This window comes from Pollachius pollachius, assembly GCF_949987615.1.
Source record: "Pollachius pollachius genome assembly, chromosome: 8".
Classification (NCBI taxonomy): Eukaryota; Metazoa; Chordata; class Actinopteri; order Gadiformes; family Gadidae; genus Pollachius; species Pollachius pollachius.
The window spans coordinates 6,478,526-6,500,655 of NC_136941.1; the positions used below are offsets into that span (position 1 = coordinate 6,478,526).

The following is a 22,130-nucleotide window of genomic DNA, read 5'->3' on the forward strand; positions in this document are numbered from 1 at the left end:
TAAACGGATCCGGCATCCGATGTAAACCAGAAGCCTGGAGACACAAAACCAGGCATCGGACTACTACAGGCCAGCAGCTTGTGTGTATTGGCTGTGGTATGTTGCCTGGGTCTTACCCAAAGATTTCGAGTGGTGGAAAAGAAACTCTGGACTGGATCCCATCCGCCAGGACTGGATCCCATCCGCCAGGACTGGATTGATCCCTGCTTTTTTGTGGATCAACGGTTAAGCGTCTGCCTAAATATCTCACTATCTCTACTTTGTTTTAGGTGATCTTTCAATACTTCTTTTTTCTTCTCAGTCTAAAGCTTAATATAAAAGATGTAACACACAAAGCAACTTTCTGTTTACCGCAGGTGTACAGACTGATGTGCACCAATGATCTTATTGAAATATTATTTTCCCAGGACTATGATTGATTCCGTTATTGTTTTCATTTTTTTCTTCCCTGTTTCTGTCCGTGGTTGACTGTATTTCCCACTGGTGATAAGATGCACTGTGTCTCTTCATGATGACAATAACAGTGAAGAAAGCCCACAGCTCCTGTGAGCTCTGAGCACGGGGAAAACCAATTCATCTTTAGACTGATGGAATCACTTGTTTTGTCTTTCTTTTGAAGGAAAAGTAGAAGCACAGATTCAACCGAGCGCAGCCTGTGCAGTGTGTAGCACATCCACTAATATAAACACAATTCAGATGTTCAACCCACAGAAATAATCCGATGTGTTTTTGTGTTCATGTGTACACATATATAATACTGTTCTGGGTGTTTTTTATTTTGTAAATTCCTGGTGCGAAAATTAATATGTGCAAAGATGTCGCTCCTACACCTCCGTCAAAGTCCTGTCGGCTCTCTTGAACGTGCACGCCTCTCTTCCTTCTGAAGTAACCTTAACGCTGCGTGCTAAGGGTGTTAGCGGTTTGTTTGTATAGGGAGAGTGGTGGTGTTGGGTTTATTCAGTCTTTATTTGCATTGAATTGTTTTCCGTTCCTGAAATGTATTCTATGCCTGAGACGTGCTGCTAATCTCTCGGTGGAAGAAGAGGATGATGATGATGATGATGAAGGTGATGACGGAGATGGAGGAGAGAACCCCGCCGTCTCTCTGGCCAAGAGGTTCGTGGTTGTCGTCTCTTACGCTAGCGGTCCAATGAAAGGAAACCCGGGCAGCAAGTAGCTGTTGTCGACTGCGTTGTTGAACAAATGTATTATTTTTAAACTTGAGATGGCTTCCCCCCCCGAGTTTCTAATCCAATGTTGTTTAGGATGTTGCCAATCAATAAAAATTTATATGAAAAATCCATGGATGAAGAATTGTTGGTGTTGATTGTGTTTTCGCTGAACACGCGATGAATAATATTAAACTTGGCAAAAGTTAGGAAACTGGTTTTTGAAACCAACATGGCATCCCTCAAAGAGGTATCCAAATTAGAATATGAAAACCGGTACAATAAAATGCAATGTTTGTATACCGTAAACATTATACAAGGAAGGTGCGGTTGAATGCGCTTTCTTATCTTTATGGAAATGGTCATGTTGGCGTAATTTTTTTATTACGGGTGTAGTACTAGAAAGGCCGCCAGGGGGAGTAGTAGGTCCGGGGAAATCAGGGTAGTTGTCTGCTTGCAAATCATTTCTCTAATATATATATATATTTAATATATATATATATCATGCATTTGGGTCAAATACGTCAACTTTAATAAAGCCAACCTTTTGCTTGTAATATGTAAAGCATGTCTTGAATGGCTCTACTATTATTAATACAGAACCCACATTGCACGTATTGTGTATAAATTACACTTTGTCTATGTAGATTTGGTTCTTGATAGGCTATTAGACCACCCTGCTGATGGAAAAAATTGTATGTATTGTGTCACTCTTTTATTTTTATTTTACCATTCAAAGACAATATGCATGTAACGGTTCTAGTAACATTTGTTTTCAAATTGCAATGCAACCTTTGGTTCATCAATTGAAAACACCCTTGAATGCCACTTACCTCGTAACAAAATAGACGATGTGTTGGGCTCAAATGTACTATCAAAAGCACATCTCCACACATGATTAGGCCAACAGTGAACAAGTCGCTTCACTCGGCGTGCCCGCGCAGGTGTGGCTCGCTCGTCCCCGACACCCCTCCCCCCTCTACATACCCTTGCTGCGCGCACCCGTGTTGTAGTTCATTGTATCGGTTTGAGACTCGAGGAGTTGCGACTAGAGTGATCGGCAGAGCGACCCAACGCTGGAATACCGGACTCCTTGCCCTAAAAGACTTCAGGTAAACTACGGTTCAAATATTTCACTCGGGGATCGAAAACAATAGCTGTGTCTACCAATGACTGGTTTATGGGGGGAATTGGGGAATCAGTGTAAAGTTGTCCACGTCGCTGAACGGTGGAATGCTAGCGATGCTAAGCGCTAACGCGATAAGCCAGTCAAGTTGGCCCAGACCGACGTGGGCTCCAGCGCCGCTTCCGCACACTGTGCGACCGTGGGCTCGCTGCTGCCGCGGTGAAGACTCAAGTGTTGTGCTGTGAATAAATCGCTTCGTTTCGTCAAAGCTTAACCGGGTGGTTAGTGTTCATAAAGAGGTCTCTAGGATTTGTGAAGCGTAAGCAAAAGTTATGTTCTGCTAAAGTGAAACAAGAATCTATCGAAGAGCCAACGTTACTAAACCATAACGTTTTTCAACATTAACGCCTCTTTTTACGCCTTCCCCGACTAATCTTCCAAAACAGTGTTGTCAGTATATAATTGGCCTATTGCTGGATAACCTTGCGTTAACCATTGTAAGTGACAGAATAAACTCAACATATCCTGCCTTTTTTTTTTTTTTATAGAGGAATAATCATTTCCAAAGTTTCAATAATGGAAAAGCAAGAATTGTGATATTTATTTTTCCTATAAATCTCATATTGAACTGGGGCGGTTTGAAATTTGGCCCTCGCTTCTTCTAACAGTACTGTACATTATGTGCCGCTCGGCTTGTTTAGTTTGGATCGGGGCCACCCACCCTTTCTTCCACTGCGGACACACTAGCCATCTGTTGCCGATGTGATGACGCCATCTTTCTGGTGTGACCCACCCAGTAGCTAGGTGGTTAAAACAGTCTCTCACCAATCAGTGGAGGCTCATATGAGGGAGAATATCAAACTGGAAATGGTGTCTTGTGCTGCTTGAAAAGCCCCAAGCCACTTCCCATATATAGTGACGCTGAACAAGCAAAGCTATGTCATTGACGTGTTTTTGTATTTATTGTTTTTTATTAGCCATTTTGTTCATTAAGGCTGTTCATCATTTGTGATGAATAACTAGGTCATTGACATTTGGTTTATGCTAAGGCCAACTTGAACTATGTGCTTCTGTGTCATTTACATTTAAGTGTATCTATAAAAACGTACATGTTTGTTATACATTGATAAAGTACTTTCAGATGAAATCAGCATTAAAAGAACCAAATATATCAAGTGTTCAACCACAGGAACGAAACAGTTTACATGCCTTTTAGTTGTGGTTGAGCTGAATTTTGTCATTATCCAGATGCTCTACTGTGGGTTTAAGTGTTGAATGCTACACATAAGCATGTGTGGTATAGTAACCCTACAAGATGAACCCTGACTAGCAAGCTGAAGTCCTAGCAGCAACGACGAATAAAGAAAAATCACCTTTTGTAATTCAGACACAATCAGCTCATGCTCCACTCACGCCCCGGGCATAAATGAAATGCCCCCATTGGCAAGGGCAATTGACAGGGAGATTGACAGAGCCATCATAATGAGTGTCCTCTCCCATTGAAGGTCTTGTCTGCTTTGTTATTTCCGGCCTCCGGGCCATTGCCTTTATCAACCGATCACTCGCACTCTGCTCTGTCCAGATAAAGGCATCAAATCAGCACATTGACAAGATGGCTGCCTCCCCTTGACTTTTTTTCTCTTCTCTCCCTAGTCCCATTCCATCATTCTTATCTTCATTCTATCTTAAATTCCTCATCAGTTTCTTCTGCTCCCTATCTTGTTTGGTGCTCCACATTATCGTTTCTGATACACTGTCCCTCATTCATCTCCGTAGTCCCTACTCGTTCTAGGGGTTCTCTGCGTGTGTCTCTCGCCCACGGTTGGCTGTAAATTGATGTGCAGACCTCATCTGAGATTAATCAACTGTATAGGTAGGAATGGAATGCGCCATGCTTGCGGCCCACCAGGCCACCGGGCTATTTGAAGGGGTTAACAGATTTGCATAGGTGGCCTGGAATTTATTATCCACAGGGATTAGGTCAGATCTGCTAGGGGCAAATCTTAGGGGTGCATGCTATACGTTCCTTTTGGGCAAATGTGCCAGATGCTCTCAAACTAAATGGATCTTGTCAAATGCAATGCAACACCGTGTCGTCCACAACTGGCCACAAATGTCATTGACATTGGATGTGTTCACCAACATCGTGACATGGACCACTTGGATCATTTCGTGATCAGTACAGGTGTGTCAAATTTGACCAGACGTCCCCATGCTCGACTGGTTGAATAATTAGCCCTCTAATAGCTCCACGGTCACAGACGCTAACTCGCGTAGGCGTTGCGTAAAGCTGATGACGGCCTCACCCCACCACTGTTCTGAGGTTTAGCAGCGAGTGGTCAATGTTAATTTTCCACACTGACAAGGCTGTGAGATGTGGTATATCTGTGCGGTGGATGTTAATTTCCCCGCTTCGGCAAGGCAAACAATGAACGCCTTTACACGCTGCCGACACGCTGCATTCAGAGCCAAAGTGTGGGTTTGTAATGAGAAGACAAAAAGCAACAAAAAGAGGGCTTTGAGTTTGGGCAACGTTTCTTCCGGATGTGTGCAGGCGTCAGACATAAATTATTTTATAATTGATTATTGTTCTGTTTAAAATGCAACCCCTGGTTTGCTGTGCAGTGATTCATGCCTTTTGGGAATGGCTCTGAACATCAGTGGTTGTGATGAAACTCAAAGAAAAAGCTCCAACCCCTCAATCTCACAAGCGTGTCCCACAGTTTTGTGTACTGTTTATTCACAAGGGACTGACAGAACGTATTCAGAGACGTTGAACCGGTTCTCGTCGGTGCGACAATCTCTTAAGCATTTGCCAACATGTCTCTGAGCACTTGAGGGGGAAAACGCGTTTGCATTCTTCTCATTCCGTTCTCAAACCTCCCTGCCTCACGAGCCTGCTGGGTCACCAGCCTCATGTACTCTGTTGTAATGTGTTCTTACCCTGCCACGCTGGCATTCTGGGAATGCAAGTGCAGAGCCCCTCGTCTGTTTGGTCCCATCGGAGGTCACGGATCAATCTCCGCTCGGCTTACCGCGTCCAAGACTACATGGCCGTGAATCGTGGTGTGTGTGTGTGTGTGTGTGTGTCTTTGATTTGAACTAGTGGTAGTCGGATTTGGTGACCATAGCAACGCACACGCCCGCGCAAACATGCACCCCTTAATTCTGCTGAATTGCTAAATCCAGAGATTATACAAATAACACTTAAGTACTGCACCAATGTACTCCTGGCTATACGGAGCCTTTCCTGTTTCGGCCTCGGTTCTCCGCCATTTCTTGTTTGTTTTGTCTGAATAGCGTCCGTTCTAGAGCCTTTCCTCCGTCTGTTGAGGTTGGCTTTGATTTGTTGCCAGGCCAGAGTTTGTCAACACATGATCTTTTGGGCTGGGGCGGTACGGCTATAAACTTAAGCCCTGTGGCCAACTCTTCAGGGTAGGGCTCTGATGAGACTTGCAAACCACCCCAGGTGTGTGTTCCTGGGCACAGGCAGTTCTCTAGAGCCTGACACATCGCTCACGTCTAAACTACACCCATTCCCCCCCCCCCCCCCCCCCAGCCCCGTCCTTGGAGCTCACTGCCGGCTGGCATATGTTGAAGTCTTTGATATTCTCAAAGGCCGAAATCAATGCTAAAGCGTTCATCATTCATTGATACACATTTTGCCAGTAGTGATTTATCAAGTCAAATACCAAATGGCTTCAAAGTCCCAAATACGCTGGTGCTTTTCTCTGAATCAGATCATTATGAAGTAATTACTTTAGGAATGCTTATCAGACAGGCTATTACGCCTCTGGTCATTTGTAATGGCCATTCGTCATTATTTTTCATCATCATTATGATGGACTAAATGATTTAGATATTAATTGAAAATCGAATCCATTCATCTGCAAAATAATGAGAAACGTGACGTCTGTAGCCGTACTCTCAATAGTAGTACCAGTACATCAAACCAATTAATCCTGTTGCAATACTATTGTCCCGCTACCGAGCTCAACCAATGAGGCAAAGCAATCGGCCCAATCGTTCTCAAGCTACAAGAGCACACACACAAACGTACATCTTCCGACTGCTCATTTCTCCTTTCTCAGTCAGTTGAGCAACGTCCCTCTCACCCACATGAGCACGTCACCGGGCTGTAACTATTTACCACCGCACGGGGCTGAAGTCTCGCTGGAACATTCACATCAGCTTCTATTTACGTGTGTTCCCAGGAGCCACGCATCAGAATAAGCTGCACAGAAACACAAGAGTCATCACCGCAGAGACACCTTGAAATGGTTAGCTGGGCTGGCTGAGCGTCATTTCCACCCTCGTCCTTTTCAGCTATTCAAACCAACAAGACATTCTCGGGTACATTTTTCTGCCAGAATTTGGATCTTGGAGTACCACGACTGCAAAATGTTGTTTGTCTCTGACAAGAACTCAAAATATCAACCTCCGTTAAGGTCTAAATCACGCCATCATGGTGCTAGCACACGGTTTTCCTCGTCGTCAAATCACGTGGTTTATCAGGCACTAATGATCTGTTTAACTTCGAAATGCATGGTGTTTTGCAAGATGGATCTGCTCTGAATTTCCTGCCGTCTTTAGACTGGCTGATCAAATGCGCTGTCTCTTGTGGGGAGGTGAACAGAAGGCTGTGCACAGGGGTAGTGTTATAGTGAATTCATTAATGACTCTCAATAATTAAACATAATAAGGCTTTCGATGTGCTCAGTGGCACGCAACCTCTCCTTACGGAATAATTGTTTTTAGCTATCCAAAATGCAGGGGTAAATTAAAATAATTCTATTTTTTTATTTATTTAATTTTTTATGGTCTTGAGTAGCCTTCAGCCATACATCCCGGAAGCATGAAGTAGTCAAGACTTTCATGTTGTTGTCGGATATGACCTCCAAAAGCGACCTAATGCTCTGTTACATCCTCATAGGCCTGTTGAGAAGCGGCACACTCAGTTTGGAAAGACATAACATCCACAACCCCCTTCCATTCATTTTGCCCCCACGCTTATTTCACCAGTCCATAGTTTTTTCCATATGTTCTCTGGTAGTCACGTGACTCTGCTGTAATCACACTGTCCACTCCTGACCTTCCTGTCTCCTGCTGCTTCCACCCAACTGGTGGGCTGTGCCGGAGTCTTGTGTGTTTCCTGTGTGGACGTCGTCGGTCATACTCACCCTGCCCGCCTCTCCCCCCCCCCCACACACACACACAGCCATGGCCGCCATCCGTAAGAAGCTGGTGATCGTGGGGGACGGCGCGTGCGGCAAGACCTGCCTGCTCATCGTCTTCAGTAAGGACCAGTTCCCCGAGGTCTACGTGCCCACCGTGTTCGAGAACTACGTGGCCGACATAGAGGTGGACAGCAAACAGGTGAGTCCGCCCTAGCCGTTGATGGCCAGTCGATGCGCCATGTTTTGTATATTGTGTGACCTTTCCCCCTTTTTTGTATTATTATATTCTAAGTTCCTCGTCTACCGCAACTATGTTTCCTTAACTACGTAGCTACAGTCGGATACAAAGATGGAAAGTAAAGCTAGCACGTCATTGGTGTGTCATTATCAGAAGTAGTTATCTGCCCTGCCTGGAATGTAGTTTGGCCATGGGAGCGCTGTCAGAGCCGGCTGACTGGTTTTGCCCCTTTGGCCAAGATTAAAGACGACCCGTTTAAAATTCTTTACATCGAAGCACTCAAATAGGTCGAAGACGGCAAGACCCCACTGTACGTGGTAATCTGATAATAATCTGATATGTATCTTTCACTACATTACCCAAAAGTCATCGGTGTGGTCGGCCCACAGGCCCCGACCTCTTTCTGGATTAAATGGGGAATATGGGACATGCCGTTTTCTTGATGGGCCTGAGTGATTTCTGGGCTCCTGTGCAGCAGAGTATGTTCTGAGGCCTCCTTCCTGTGGAGCGCCACTCCGAGTGTCCTGGTTTCTGTTTCCTTCTTTAGCTTGCCGTCCCTCAGTGAGATAATGACCCCTGGTTTAATTCTGTCCTGCCCCACGTTGTGTGTGTGATGGAAGGCCAAGGTTTTCTATGGCGCGCTAGCCTAAATGTCCATTTTTAGATTGTGAGTGTGGTGCATCGGAAACGCTGTTAATCTTAATTCTTGGTCTTCTTTCTGTCCCTCCCTCTTTGTCTTGCTGTCCGTCTGTCAGGTGGAGTTGGCTCTGTGGGATACAGCTGGACAGGAGGACTATGACCGGCTCAGGCCTCTGTCTTACCCAGATACAGATGTCATCCTGATGTGCTTCTCCATAGACAGCCCAGACAGTCTGGGTGAGTCCCCAACCCACCCACACTCTGCCTCTCTTTCACCCGCTGTGCTCCTCAAACAAGAGGTTGAGCCCCATGGTTGGTGTGTTCTGGAAGTGGACCACTGCATTAACGGTTTCACCAGCTTTTGTGTATCGCTACAGTCACGTGTTTTAATACAATTGTTAGCTTTGCGTTTTTCAACTGCCAGCTATTTGGGGCAAAGAACATTAAAAAAAATCTTACTGAGGATGTTACTTTTCCAAACAAATAAAAAGGCACAATCGTCCGACCAAAGATGTGTATTAATATTGAACCTGGCATTCCCTCTCTGGTGCTGTTTCTCCCTGGAATATTTGTCTGAGTCATGTGTATTTGAATCAAAGTCGTTTATTGTGCATGTGAGTTAAGGTCTGTGTCTTGTGCGAACACATCCGGTTTCATAAAGTATGACTTCAGCTCTTGAAAGAGGAACTGCATTGGGCACACCCACTCACATACACTTGAATATAGCACTGCACAGAATTGTATCAAACCCCCTTTCCCTGTCTAATGTCACAGAATGATAAGAAAATGGGTAGGGATTCAGTTTAAACTAATTACTTTGTACATTATAAGGACTGTCTGTACCTTAATAGAAGAGGAGATATTATTGTCACTTTGTGCTTAGTTTTTTACGGTTGGGTCATTTTTTGCAATATTGCAAAATGCCATTTGTAATCTCACGGAAATGATTGCTCAGCCGTAAACAAGTAGATTCTCAGCTGACCAATCAGAAGACAGTGAAACCAATATACAGAAGGATCTCCTTATTTGGAAGCAGGCCTTCGTTATCGTTCTCTTACCTCAACCGAAGAGTAAATGGTAGCAAGCTAAATTGAACATTGTAAAAATGGGAAACTATAGTCAAAGTTCAAGCGCTAATAGTTGGCACAAATCAATCCAAATCAACTGACATAGGTCTTAATGTGTCAAGGAGTAAATATACAGGTTAAAGTGCTTTTGAATGAGGCTGGCTTATCTGTTAATATTGTCTTGGAGGACTCTATCTTAATTGAAAGCCTAATTGCAGCCCTTAAACTAATTTAAGAAGAATGTAATTGCTCTTCTATATCATTAAGTATTCATATCCTCCATGGCCGTAACCTGCTTCTAGTATCAAATATTGCACTGCATTAGTCTCACTCAGTTTTTATTAAATGGAATTTCATCTTTATCGTTTTCATCATCATGGTTGGAAGGGTGTCCTTCCAAGAAGGGTTTCCTTCCAACCCTAAGAATTGGGCTTGCCAGTTATATTTACATGATCATAAAAATTTAAAAAGTGCAATAAAACCTAGTTTTGTTAAAGTGAATTGAACCAGCTGGGATATTTGCACTCTTATTTGGTTGTAGATTGTTGCCGCAGAAATGCAACGCGATCACGCAGATTTTCAGGCGACGAGATTAAAAAGTTGCAAGCCTATGCAAAACCGTAGCGGTAGTGCTGCTCTTCACTTTGTCTGTAGCTGCGGTCCACTTGATTCTCCTGTAACCACCTCCCTCATCTCCCTCCCACACAGAGAACATCCCAGAGAAGTGGACCCCTGAGGTGAAGCACTTCTGCCCCAACGTTCCCATCATCCTCGTGGGCAACAAGAAGGACCTGCGCAACGACGACCACACCCGCCGGGAACTTGCCAAGATGAAACAGGTACACAGGGCCCAGGCTGTCCGGTTTGGTGATTTTCTGGGCACAACGGTTGACGGTTGCTATTAAAACCTTTGATGTTGCAACCCATAATTGATCAGAAATGCAATTAAAACTTTTGAATTTTATCACCCTTCTGCATCCTCATTGTTGTGATCGTGTGTTCTACACCAACTGTAGGGAATTAGTCAGTGGATGGCGATATATGTTTCATATGACCCTGTATCTTGTTTTGTCCAATAGGAGCCAGTCAAGCCAGAAGAGGGCCGAGACATGGCCAATAAGATCGCAGCGTTTGGCTACATGGAGTGCTCGGCCAAGACCAAGGACGGCGTGCGGGAGGTGTTCGAGATGGCCACCAGGGCGGCGCTGCAGGCGCGTCGCGGCAAGCAGAAGACCAAGTGTCTTCTGCTGTAGAAGTGGACTCGCCGCTGGACTCTTTGTCGACCCTGGGCTGGTGACGCCCGGCCAGGGTTCATGCGGGGACTTTGGGGTGATGGGAGATGGACGTGGGTGGGTGGGTCTAAAGTGCTAAAAAAGTGACTTCCGCCGTAACATGGCTGACATATTGGACTTGGGGTTTGACCTGGGTTCCCCTGAGCACTTGGGGGAAGGGAGGGAGGGAGAGTGGGAGGTTTGGGATGGCTGTATAGACCTTGGATGGAGCGGGAGGGACGGAGCCACACTGCCAATGGGTACCCACTGTAAACCAGTAGTATATGTGTCCCTGGGCTACTGGCAGTTTAAATTCCTTCCAACCAGCCTCTTAAAGAGAGAAAGATAATTTTAGCTGTTCTGTTTTTAAGGTCACATCGTGTTAAAAGAAAGTCTATTAAAGCTGTGACGAAGGCAGAGAATGGGGTTTGGGGAATTCACTGCCCCTGGATTGGCAAGTAAACAAGTGCGGGTGGGAGGGGAAAACAAGCATTTTTCCATCCCTAAACTGCAGTACAACTGTGCTCCCCTGCATGGTACAACCGGTTCCATAAACGCTGTTGGCAGTTGGCTCCGCTCTCCCCGTTCCCCAAAGTTGACTGCTGGTGCTCTGCTCCACCGGGGGCACCTGACACGACGCTTCCCCCCCCCCCACCAACACCACTAGGAGGAAGAACCAGGACAGGAGACAAGCGTGTTTACATGTATGAGCATGATCACACACCATGACCTCATCAGCGACATCTGGGACCTGTGTTTTCCTTTAAGGAACTACTTTGTCATTTTCCTGTCTTTTTTTTTTTATTTTATTTTTTTTACTGGTTGTGGAGAAGGGAAAATGGATAATAGCTGGTTTGCTATCCATTCAGTAATTATCATTTGTATTTACGTCTAGGACAATTGACACCCATCTATTGATCTACTATGATTGTACTTGGTTAGTTTACTCGTTGACTATACCAACCAACCTGCATTGGCACCCAGATGAAAATTTTATTTGATTGGCCCGTGTGACCCTTCAGGTTTCCCTTGTTGTAGACATCTGACTCCAAGCCTTGAATTGAGTTGAGTTTGATTCCAGTCTGGCTTTGATGCCTGATCTGCGTACCAAATAAGCACACAGACTTTACCGAAGCTATTCTCCTAGATGTGATTCATCCATAATTCCCCCCCGCCCTCCTTACCCTCAGAACACCTGTGAGCCGTCTCCTTCTCCTGTTCTTCCTGCCTTTTGCCCAGGTGGAGGACAGTTCTAGAAACCTTCTCTTGTTTTTATGTTTCTTTAAAAAAAAAGATATATCTTTAATATGTTGTCTATCAGTATTTAAGATTGGGAGGTGGAAGACTGTGGACTGCTAATGTTTTTGCTTTGTTTGTTTTTAATTTTATTTTAGGCTTTTTTTTTTTTCCATCTACAATAGGTTGTTAGACCCATCAGTCATCCCTGCCAAATGCTGGTATTGGGCAGAAAGGATAAAGGCGGGCCACTGCTGCTTGTCTACAACTTGGTTAGGACCACAATTGCTGTATAGGTTTTTTTTTTTCTTTTGAACCCAAACTAGACAAATAAAGACAATAGGAAGAAAGTGTAAGTCTCCTTGTCGTGTACAAATTCCTTTTATGCTTTAATTGTATTTTTACTTTTTTTTGTGAAATGGAACAGGAAAAACAAAGCTGGATGCATAAGTCTGTAAATATACAATGTGGGTTTGTTCATACTAGACTACACACGCACAGGACTGGAAACTGTATTTGTAAACTAGGTTTGGTTTGTGTAATAAATTACTTTCTTGTAACACATGTTTCCTTTGTGTTTGGGGTGTGGGGGTGACTGAGGGGGGAGTTACTATAGGCTTTCATCAATCAATAGAGATCGATTCCCAGTGAGATCAAGTTGTGTAAAGTGTATTGGTTTATAATTCTTCGCCGAGACAGCATTACATTCCACAGTCGGATGCATATATAATCAAATGCAATGGCCATGAAACTAACTGACCACTCAAACCTTATGTATGCCAGTAGTAAATGTAAATATTGACTCGAAACGTAAATGTTGGGTGTTTGTCGTGTTTTTATAATGCTAAAGTGTTCGGCACCACTGCTGGATTACCTAATGTCCGATGAAAAACAACAACGGGGATGTGGAGGAAAAAGAGGTCTTGACCTGTAAGTTCCTGGCATTTTAATAAAAGAAAGGTCTCCTACAAATGATGCATAGTTTAGAAGGCAGGAAGGTGACAGCTGTCTCACATGTAATCATGATTCTTTAGGTGGAACTAACTTGTTACATCTAAATATAGGCCTGGGTGTGTTACTGATATACCACTCGAACAGTCATGACATGCCCTCATTGCTGTGAACGAATATTTGTCCGCATTTCCAATAAAACACACAGTCCGCATAATCCACAAGACGGTACCGCATAGGTACCATTGTCACACGAGTAGGCCTACTGCTACTAAAAATACAAGCCGTGCGGTATCACTGCTCGTTTCCATAGAATAGCGCTGTCCAGAACAGGCACATACTCATAACTCTTGTTACGCACATATTAATCATGTCATCCACACACTGTACGCCCAGAATACAAAAGCCTGAAGACTTACAGTGGCCGGTAAGGGTATACGTGTGATGATAGGGAAATGTTTGAATACATACAGTAGATACATTGCTATTTTATTTCATATGGTAGCCTTCAGTTGAACCTCCATCGAGGCTGTTCTGTTAACACTAGGTACAGTTGGTTCTCTGTGTATGAGATAACAGAGTACAGAGGGCGGAGGAAGAGAAATACGACCAATATCGCCCACGCCACCAGCCCCTGCATAAATACCAGTGTGTAGGGTGCCGAGGTGAGATGGGAGTGCGTGGGGATGTGCTGGTGTGTGTGTGTGCGTGCGTGCGTGCGCGCGAGTGCTTCTGCATTTGACTGGCTGCCACCAGCTACCAGTAAGGGTCAACAAGTGAGGTGGATCGGAAAAAGCATTGCTTTGAAACATTTTGCAATTGACTTATTGCATTCTTTTGTTGCACCAGTTTGTTATACACTTGTTTAAAGGAAATCTATTCCTGTCCCTTCTCCTTTCCATCGGTGGGAGAGACGCTAAAGTGGAGTAGGGCTGGCCGGGGAAGTGGGGTGATTGATTGCAGGCCGGAGGGGAGGAGAGCTCAGAAACATTATGAGAAAACATTAAACATCACGGTTTTACGTGGTTCTAGGAAAAGGAACTCTTCTTTTACACGGTCATATTTCAACAGCAACAATGTGGCTTGGATTCACTAGGAGGAAACAGTGGTATAAGGACAGATAGAGAAAGGCAGCCAGGCGGACAGCCATGTAGACGGACGCAGACATATAGGCGAATATATATTAAGACATTCAGACAGACGATGATAGATGGTATGGAAAACTAAAGCAAAGAATACAAAATAGAAAGAGATTAAAGATCAGAAAGGAAGGATGTGAGTCATAGTCCATCCAAAAACCGCTTGCTAAGCAGGGTGTATAATAAAGGGCCCGGACGGATATACAACCCACACTTTGGACCGGACGTTAAGTACAGAGTCGGGGGGGCAAAAAGGCGCAGATAGAGATAGAAGTACAGAAAGAGAGAGGAAAAAGTCACTCCTACAGCCAGGCCTACGCCTCTCGCTCTCCTTGAAATTCCTTTCTCTCTATGTCTAGGTCTGTGCCTCCATTGCAGATCTCCCTGACTGGTCTATGCGGGCCTGCGCTGACTAGAGAGTGTGGCGCTCAGCGCAGCTCAACCAGTGGCTTTATATACCGGTCTATTTTTAGATCCGCGCGAGCCCAACTATTTTTAACCAATATGAGCTCATCATCCCGCTCGCTTTGTCCAATGAGCGAGGAGGAGAGGAGGCGGCTGTCCAATGGTAAACGCCATGGAGAGAAAGGGGGGCGGGTTGCAGAGGAACGTATTATCTGCAGCAAAATAGTGGGCTAGTGAGTGAATGAGTTATGACTTTGAGCTGCGTCCCCTCTCACTCTCTGTTCTGACTTCATCAAATGAATTGATGACAGTGATTGACCCGGGTGATCTGTCACCCAGAAACCTAATGCGGGTACTCATGTCACTGTTGTTGTTTTGGTTTGTAACTTCTAATGCCCTGAACACCGCACCCTGGGTTAGGTTGCCTTCCAATGTTAGATGAAGTGTCATGGGAAAGGAATGCAGTCGTTTTCAATAACACACATCGCAAGCTCTCAAAAAGACTCCCCGTGTGTAAATAGCGTTCATCACTTGATCAAAACAGAGCGACTTGGTTGTTGTTTTTCAACCGGACTACACTTCCAAGTCGCCAAGTTAAAAATGCATAGCGACGCTCCCGTCGGGCGCGCTCCCGAGGGCGCGCAGCAGGTAGGGTATGGGGAAGAACGATTCACTTCCATGTAGGCCTGGTTACTAAGGTTACTTCTTCCACACTATTTATGCGGCGTGTATTATGACCTAGGAAATGTGCCTACAATCTAAAGAACGCCTTCATAAATAAACAGTCTTCTCTTTAAAACGTGCGTTTTAACTCAGAGTCAAAATGAGAAACCGCACACACGTAGGGTGTGAAAACATCAGAGGCTCGTATGAAATCAAGGTACCGCAAGGCCTAATGCCCACACACAACAGACCTGAGTCGCTTAATGAAGTACTGCCGCATTCCCTGGTTGAGTTTGTCGACTGTCGTAGTAGTGTGTTGTTGAGTATAGAACCACATTGGCCTCTAGCGACAGAAATACGTCATTACACAGTTGAAATAATAATTAAAGGCTAGCTAGGAAGTTTGTCGAATTGAAAAGAAACGTGCGTTTCTTTGGTGACGCCAAACAATTAACGAACATAGGAGCAGGTATCTGCAGCTTGGAAAAATATATAATCAAACAATAGCTTTTCATATTTTTTGTATAATGTAAGTAAGAAATAATGAGCTTAAACACACGATAGGCCTTGCCTGACTAAGCAAGGCCTATCGGTCTATTAGGTAGGCTATGCTTTTGCATGATAGAACTACATTGAATTGAAAGAATTTATAATAGCCTACTTTTTGTAAGTAATATAGCTAATGGTATCAAGCTATCACTTGGATGAGACGTCTGTAAATGCCAGAATAAGTCGATTTAGACGCCGTATAAATCGTCATTTTGAGGTTTAATTGAACGGTCTCATCTTCTCCTGGCAGGTAATGACGGACGACCAACGCAAGATGGCAGCCCGCGTCCAGGTATCCACGAGTCACGTTCCACAGCGTGAGCATACGGCGGGAACCCTTGGAGAGAAACGGTAGAAACGGTTTTATTTATGAGCTCGGCTTTATTTTTGCAATGTTTACCGAACGGTAAAATGTATTTATGCATTTATGTTTACTCAATGTCGGGACCGGGTATGGAGAGACGAGAGGGCACAGATGCCTGCTTTTATAGCTGCATCATGGTGGGATTTCAGGAGAAAGTTTGCGGTGAGATCCAAGAGCTTGGCAGGGAACCGAGCAACAGAAGCGCCCTCTCTAATTGCCCAAAATGACGCCATGTGTCCGGTAGAGATCACAGGAACCATTCAGAAGGGGGTTGATCCATTCGGACCCCGTTACGCCTAATTAACTTGAGGGACGACAAGACAGAAAGTTCTGAAGAATTCCATGGTTTTGTGCCTAGTTTTCAAGGGAGTTGTCACGTTTCTTGTGCGCTTTAATACCTTGACTTTAACACATATGAGTCATCCAGTGGTCAAACGAAATAGAGAGAGGGCAATGTATTAAAATGTATCATTCCTGTCTTTTTTTAAAAAACCTTTTGGGGTTTCTACCCTCTTTATCTTCTTGACCCTGTATTTTTCGCTCTTCGCATTCCTCTCCTCTCCTTCTCTAGTTGTGATGCAGACCTCCCAGAATGACTAACTGTGGCAGGATCCAGACTGTCCGGGTTGTGCTAGCAGCTCATTAAGCGCTTTGACAACACAGTGTTGTCCACAACGTCCTCCTCTGTCCTGACCATTTCCAGGGCGCCACCTCAGATTTAAAGTTTTATTACGATGCAAAAAACCAGACATATCTTGTGGCTGGGCAGCAATTAAAGAACAGATATACATATCGTTTTTTACGATTATAGATCTTTGTCCCCATTTGGTGTTGCTTGACGACATGCCTTTTAATAGTTTAATAATATCCCAATTAAGTATTTATGCTCGGCAGGCTGCTTCTTTCATCCAGGTGACCAGACGTGTTTGGCGACATGGTTCCTCTCTAATGGCGGATCAGTGTATATCATTGTTGACGGTTGGCAGTGGGGTCACATTGCGCGGGGCGCTGCCTCAGCACTGCAGACTTAATTATACAACACGCGGGACGGAAAGAATGAATGATTTACTTGATTTTGGATGAGACCAGAAGGAAGAAAAAAAATAATAACATGTACTCCCTCATTGGCGCGCAACCCAAATTCATTTTTCATCAGTGCCGGAGCATAAATAGTTAGCGGCGCTGGCCTGCGTCTGAACTAGCAATCGCTGCACCTCTGCAGCTGAAGGAGGGCGACTATAGCGCGAGCAGCACCGCGGGCTATGATCTGCAAATGATGTTGGGGGGGCGTGGGGGGAGTGAATAATGAAGGTGAAGGAAGGAGAAGGGATACATGTAGGAGAGATAGAGGACAAGTTAGTGGGTGGGAGAACTCACCCCGAAGAGGGCAAGTTATTAAGAGAGCGGGAGAGAGAGAGAGAGGGAGAAGCTGAATATGGGCGAGATTGTAAGAAAGAACAGAATGTGTGAGAGAGGGAGAGACGTTGAGAAGATAAAATAGGAGGTGAAGATGTGAGCTAAATTGCTTCGTATCTTACTCTTTGCTTGAGGTAAAGAAATACCGTGTGTATTAATATGAATATATTTGAGTGTGTATTTTTATGTTTCGCTGTGTGGTTGTGTAGGTGTGGGCCAGACCTGGTGTGTGTGTGTGTGTGTGTGTGTGTGTGTGTGTGTGTGTGTGTGCATCTGGATGAATTTGTATACCGCATGTATGTTTTCACATCAACGTGTGACAGTATGTGTGATCTGTGTCTGCGTGTGTGTTTGTGTGATACAGAGACAGACTATGTGCTTGTGTGTGTGTTTGTGTGATTGTACAAGTGTAGTTGTGTGTGTGTGTTTGTGTGTCTGTGTGTGTATGTGGGGGGGGTGGGGGGGTGTATGTGTGTGGGTGTGGGTATAATGATTTTAGATCTTGCTCCCTCCACCTCCCACAGTGACACTGCCGTAGAGAGAGAGCGAGGGAGAGAGAGAGAGAGAGAGGATAGAGAGAGAGAGGATAGAGAGAGAGAGAGAGGATAGAGAGAGAGAGGATAGAGAGAGAGAGAGAGAGGATAGAGAGAGAGAGAGAGAGAGAGAGAGAGAGGGAGAGAGAGAGAGAGAGGATAGAGAGAGAGAGAGAGAGAGAGAGGGAGAGAGAGAGAAAGAGAGAGAGAGAGAGCGAGGGAGAGAGAGAGAGAGAGAAAGAGAGAGAGAGAGAGAGGATAGAGAGAGATACATAACAGAGAGGGAGTGCCAGAGACCAGTCACATGTGGAGAGACAGAAACTGGGAGGGTGAAACTGAGAGGGAGAGAGGGAGCAGTTCAAAGAGGAAAGAGAGAGGAGACCAGCCTTCAGACTGAGGAGCTAGCTGTCAAACAATCGCCGGAGTTTGCTCGATTTTATTGGAATACATTTTTTTCCGCATTTTGACCAAACCCAGACACACAAACAGACACTCTCTCTCATACAAAGATAGACACACATACATCCTCACACAAGGAACCAGCACATTGGAACACACATACACAGACACACACGTGGACAGACTTTTCCACAAGCAGAGGACCTAGAAGAGGTGTGAGTGTGTGTGACTCTCAGTTTTAATCCTGTGAGTGTGTTTGTGAGGAGCAGCAATGAGAGTGTGTGCGTCCATCATTGCGCCTGTTTAGTGTGCACAACGCAGACTAACTTCACTTTGGATTCGCCCTTTTTCATTCATTCTTTTTCGCGCCTTAAGTAACGCCGTCGCTTGGGACAAAAACTGTGCACCTCAAACCAGCGGCGCACCTTGTGTTCGCGTGAGTGTTCGGGATCTAGACCTGTGTGTGTTTGTGTGTGTGTGTTTGGGTCACACCAGTCAGAAAGGCTAGTCATGGAGCTGTGGTGGCCACTGAGGGTGGTCCTAGCCCTACTGTTCGGGACCGCGTCCACCGGAGCCTGGAGAGCGTCTCAACCCAGACTACAGTTCACGCACTCAGGTAGGAGGAAGCTGCTGCACACACACACACACACACACACACACACACACACACACACACACATGCACAAACACACACACACACATTAACTCGCGCCGCGTGGTGGAGTCCCAGACAGCGTATTGTTATAACTAGGGCACAGTGTTGGATATACAATAGCCCCAACAACAATACGGTATTGTGATGCTATTAGCACACATGAGTTAAGATTCTGGGAAAATGTGAAAACATATTCTTCTCACAATGTATCTGCGTTCACTGGATGGAATGATGCTCTTAATACAATCGGTACACTATTGGTACATTATAAAACAGTATTGCAGTACTGGGAAATAACCCCAGTGTACCGTGGGGATAATCGTGAGGCACATGAGTGACTAGTTGTTTTGCTATCCATACATGAATACATATTGATGTTGTGGTGTTCGAAGCCCTACAGTATTTTGGAAGCCAGACTTTCTCAAAGGGCCAACACCCCTATGTTTAACTTAATTGATCTACCTTCTGTCTTAGACCTAATCCACCTTGTGGTTCTGCTCATCTCTGGCATGAATAGAAGCCACAGAAATGGAATATGTTCTAATAGGAGAGAAATGCGTGGTTTTGGCTTGCGCTTCTTTCCTATTAAACCATATTCCGTTTCTGAGGTCTCTATTTATGACACACAGATTCACTCCTTCTTGCTCATTTAAATGACTCTCTTCTCTCTCTCTATGCGTGGGCTCTGCAACACAACAAACCTTGCTGGAAATCACATGAATCTCAATGTGTTGTCAGATGTGTGCTGAAATAGGCCAAGACTCCAAGATCAATATTCCTCACATTAGAATTTGTGTGTGTGTGTATGTGTGTGGTTAGGGATGTGTGCGATTCTTTCTGTATGTGTGTTTGTGTGTGATAGTTTGGGTGGGTCTGGGTGGGGGTGGTTGTGTGTGTGTGTGTGTGTGTCTGTGTGTGTGTGTGTGTGTGTGTGTGTGGGTGTGTCTGTGTGTGTGTTTGTGTGTTTCAGTGTTGGATATAAAGAGGTTTATGGGGTGCAATCAGCCATTGTTTCCTCAGCTCTATAGGTGAAGCTTGGGGGTCTCTGTGTGGCACTTGTTTGGGGTCAGTGTGGTCAAATGAGATGCATAAGGTGTCATTAAAAGGGTTATAGATTATCAGTCTCCCTTTCTCTCTCTCTCTCTCTCTCTCTCTCTCTCTCTCTCTCTCTCTCTCTCTCTCTCTCTCTCTCTTTCTCTTTCTCTTTCTCTCTCTCTCTTTCTCAATGAAATCCCTTTAATGTTCAGTGTTATCTGCATCGCATGCATTCAGCCCGTTTGGATGGAGTGAAGATCAGTCGTACGTTACATGAGGCAGAGTGCATTACAATGGACATCAGATGAGAAGGCAGAGACGCAGTGCTGATAATGATCATGGGAACAGATTCTGACATCCTCATCGCCCGTGGTGTTGAAGCAGTGTCCTACCAGCACAATGAGGTCATCAAGTCAGGGTCAGGTGGTTAAAACTAGTGGGGGAGGTCTAAAGTTAATTTGCCTCTATTCATTTTTCTGAGATGTCCTCTTACAAAAAACAACAACATCAACAATAACAAAGCCATCATTGTCTTCCTCAATCGGCCGAATGGGGCATAATGTTCAACAGGAACCATAAGGAACCGCTTAGATTTCTTTTAGAGCAGCATTAAATCATCTGCATAGAATAAACATCTGATTTTGCTTCCTCGAGGGGCACGTCCCTAAGTCTCTCATACTTCAACTGCGATGTTACCTTATTTATGTATATGTTAAACGATGTTGGGCTTGGATAACAATGCCTTTGGACTTCCCTGCCTATGGTCTTAAATATTTATATTAATGCACTTCTTTTCTTGTTGATTTAATGCTACTTTTCAGCCTTTCATAATTATGTTTCAGAATTTTTACTTCGTAGCATCTCAACTTCTTAAACACATAACGATTCCCCTTTCACGCAATGCTCATTATTCTTCATTTGTATCCTGCCATATACAGAAGATTTCTGGTGTTTTATAATGATGTGTCTCTCTCTGTCTTTTCTCTTTCTCCCTCCCTCTCTCTCTCTCGCTCTCTCGCTCTCTCTCTCTCTCGCCCTCATATCTCTATAACTCTCATATCTCTATGTCTCTCTATCTATCCCCCTCTCGCCTCTTTATGGTTTCTAAGCTATGGGAGCAGATGCATCGATATGTTAGTGCGGAGAATGCCTCAGTGCTGTCCAGATGGCAAAAATATTCCTGCCGTTTGTTTTTTACTACGGTGTGCCATCTGGGGCGTGGGGTTGGCCACGGCTGTAGGCAATCACATTCTGTGCCCCATAATGCACCACCTGTTTGATACCAAGTACCTGAACCATGTAAAAGAAACCAGTTCACATGACGGGGAAAAAAATCCCACTATGGCAAACCCCAACCGTCACTTACAATACTACCATCCCCAACCGTCGCAAGCAAACTTCAAACCCCGACCGACGCTAACAATCCTCAAAGGCGTTATCTTAACCGAATTCAGCCCACAAGTGTAGTGAGAACCGTGAGAACTGTACGATCAAAAATATGGTCTTGGAAAAAAAAGCTTGGATTTCCCTCCGAATGAAAGGGGTTCAGTAACTTGTCTATAAACTCTCATCCTTTTAAAAACACTGTTTACGACCAACAGACACTACAGAGGGAGAGCGAGAGAGATTGTCTGATTACATGTTCTTACATAAAGCTAAACACAGGCGGACCTACAAAGGCAACGTGATGTGGACGGGAATCCTGTGATCTCAACCTAGAAACCAAAGAGGGCAATTATGCAGAGAGGGAGAGAGAGAGAGAGAGAGAGAGAGAGAGAGAGAGAGAGAGAGAGAGAGAGAAAGAGAGAGAGAAAGAGAGAAAGAGAGAGAGAGAGAGAGAGAGAGAGAGAGAGAGAGAGAGAGAGAGAGAAAAAGAGAGAGAGAAGGGGGAGATAAGGGAGTGAGGGTACGAGAGAGAAGGGAGAGATAGGGGAGGGAGAGAGAGGAAGAGAGGGAGGGATAGTGATAGAGGGACAAAGAAGGAGGGAGAGAGAAAGAATGATGAGGAGGAGAGAGGGATGGAGGGAGAGAGTGAGGGGGGAGAGATGGAGGGAGGGTTTGGGAGAGAGAGAGATGGAGGGAGGGGGAGACAGAGTGA

General features: G+C 44.8%; 3 protein-coding genes across 4 annotated transcripts in view; all 3 read left to right on the forward strand.

Moving 5' to 3' along the window:
- tmem115 (transmembrane protein 115) overlaps positions 1–1,292 on the forward strand; it is a 7,439-nt gene extending 6,147 nt beyond the window's left edge. The window contains exon 3 of the mRNA XM_079742501.1: positions 1–1,292. This exon is cut by the window's left edge and continues 1,060 nt beyond it. The gene's annotated coding sequence lies outside the window, so the exon portion shown is untranslated.
- An 889-nt stretch (positions 1,293–2,181) lies between these two features.
- On the forward strand, positions 2,182–12,483 carry rhoab (ras homolog gene family, member Ab). Its single transcript, XM_079742008.1, has 5 exons — positions 2,182–2,281; positions 7,514–7,671; positions 8,466–8,586; positions 10,125–10,255; positions 10,496–12,483. Exons 2-5 carry the CDS (start codon positions 7,516–7,518, stop codon positions 10,667–10,669), a joined length of 582 nt encoding a protein of 193 aa, XP_079598134.1. The 5' UTR covers positions 2,182–2,281; positions 7,514–7,515; the 3' UTR covers positions 10,670–12,483.
- A 5,779-nt stretch (positions 12,484–18,262) lies between these two features.
- Positions 18,263–22,130, forward strand: part of sema3h (sema domain, immunoglobulin domain (Ig), short basic domain, secreted, (semaphorin) 3H) — a 46,304-nt gene continuing 42,436 nt past the window's right edge. For both annotated transcript variants that reach the window (XM_079740941.1, XM_079740942.1), the window contains exon 1: positions 18,263–18,958. In XM_079740941.1, coding sequence (XP_079597067.1) covers positions 18,853–18,958 — 106 coding nt within the window. In that variant the 5' untranslated portion in view covers positions 18,263–18,852. The remainder of the gene's footprint in view (positions 18,959–22,130) is intronic.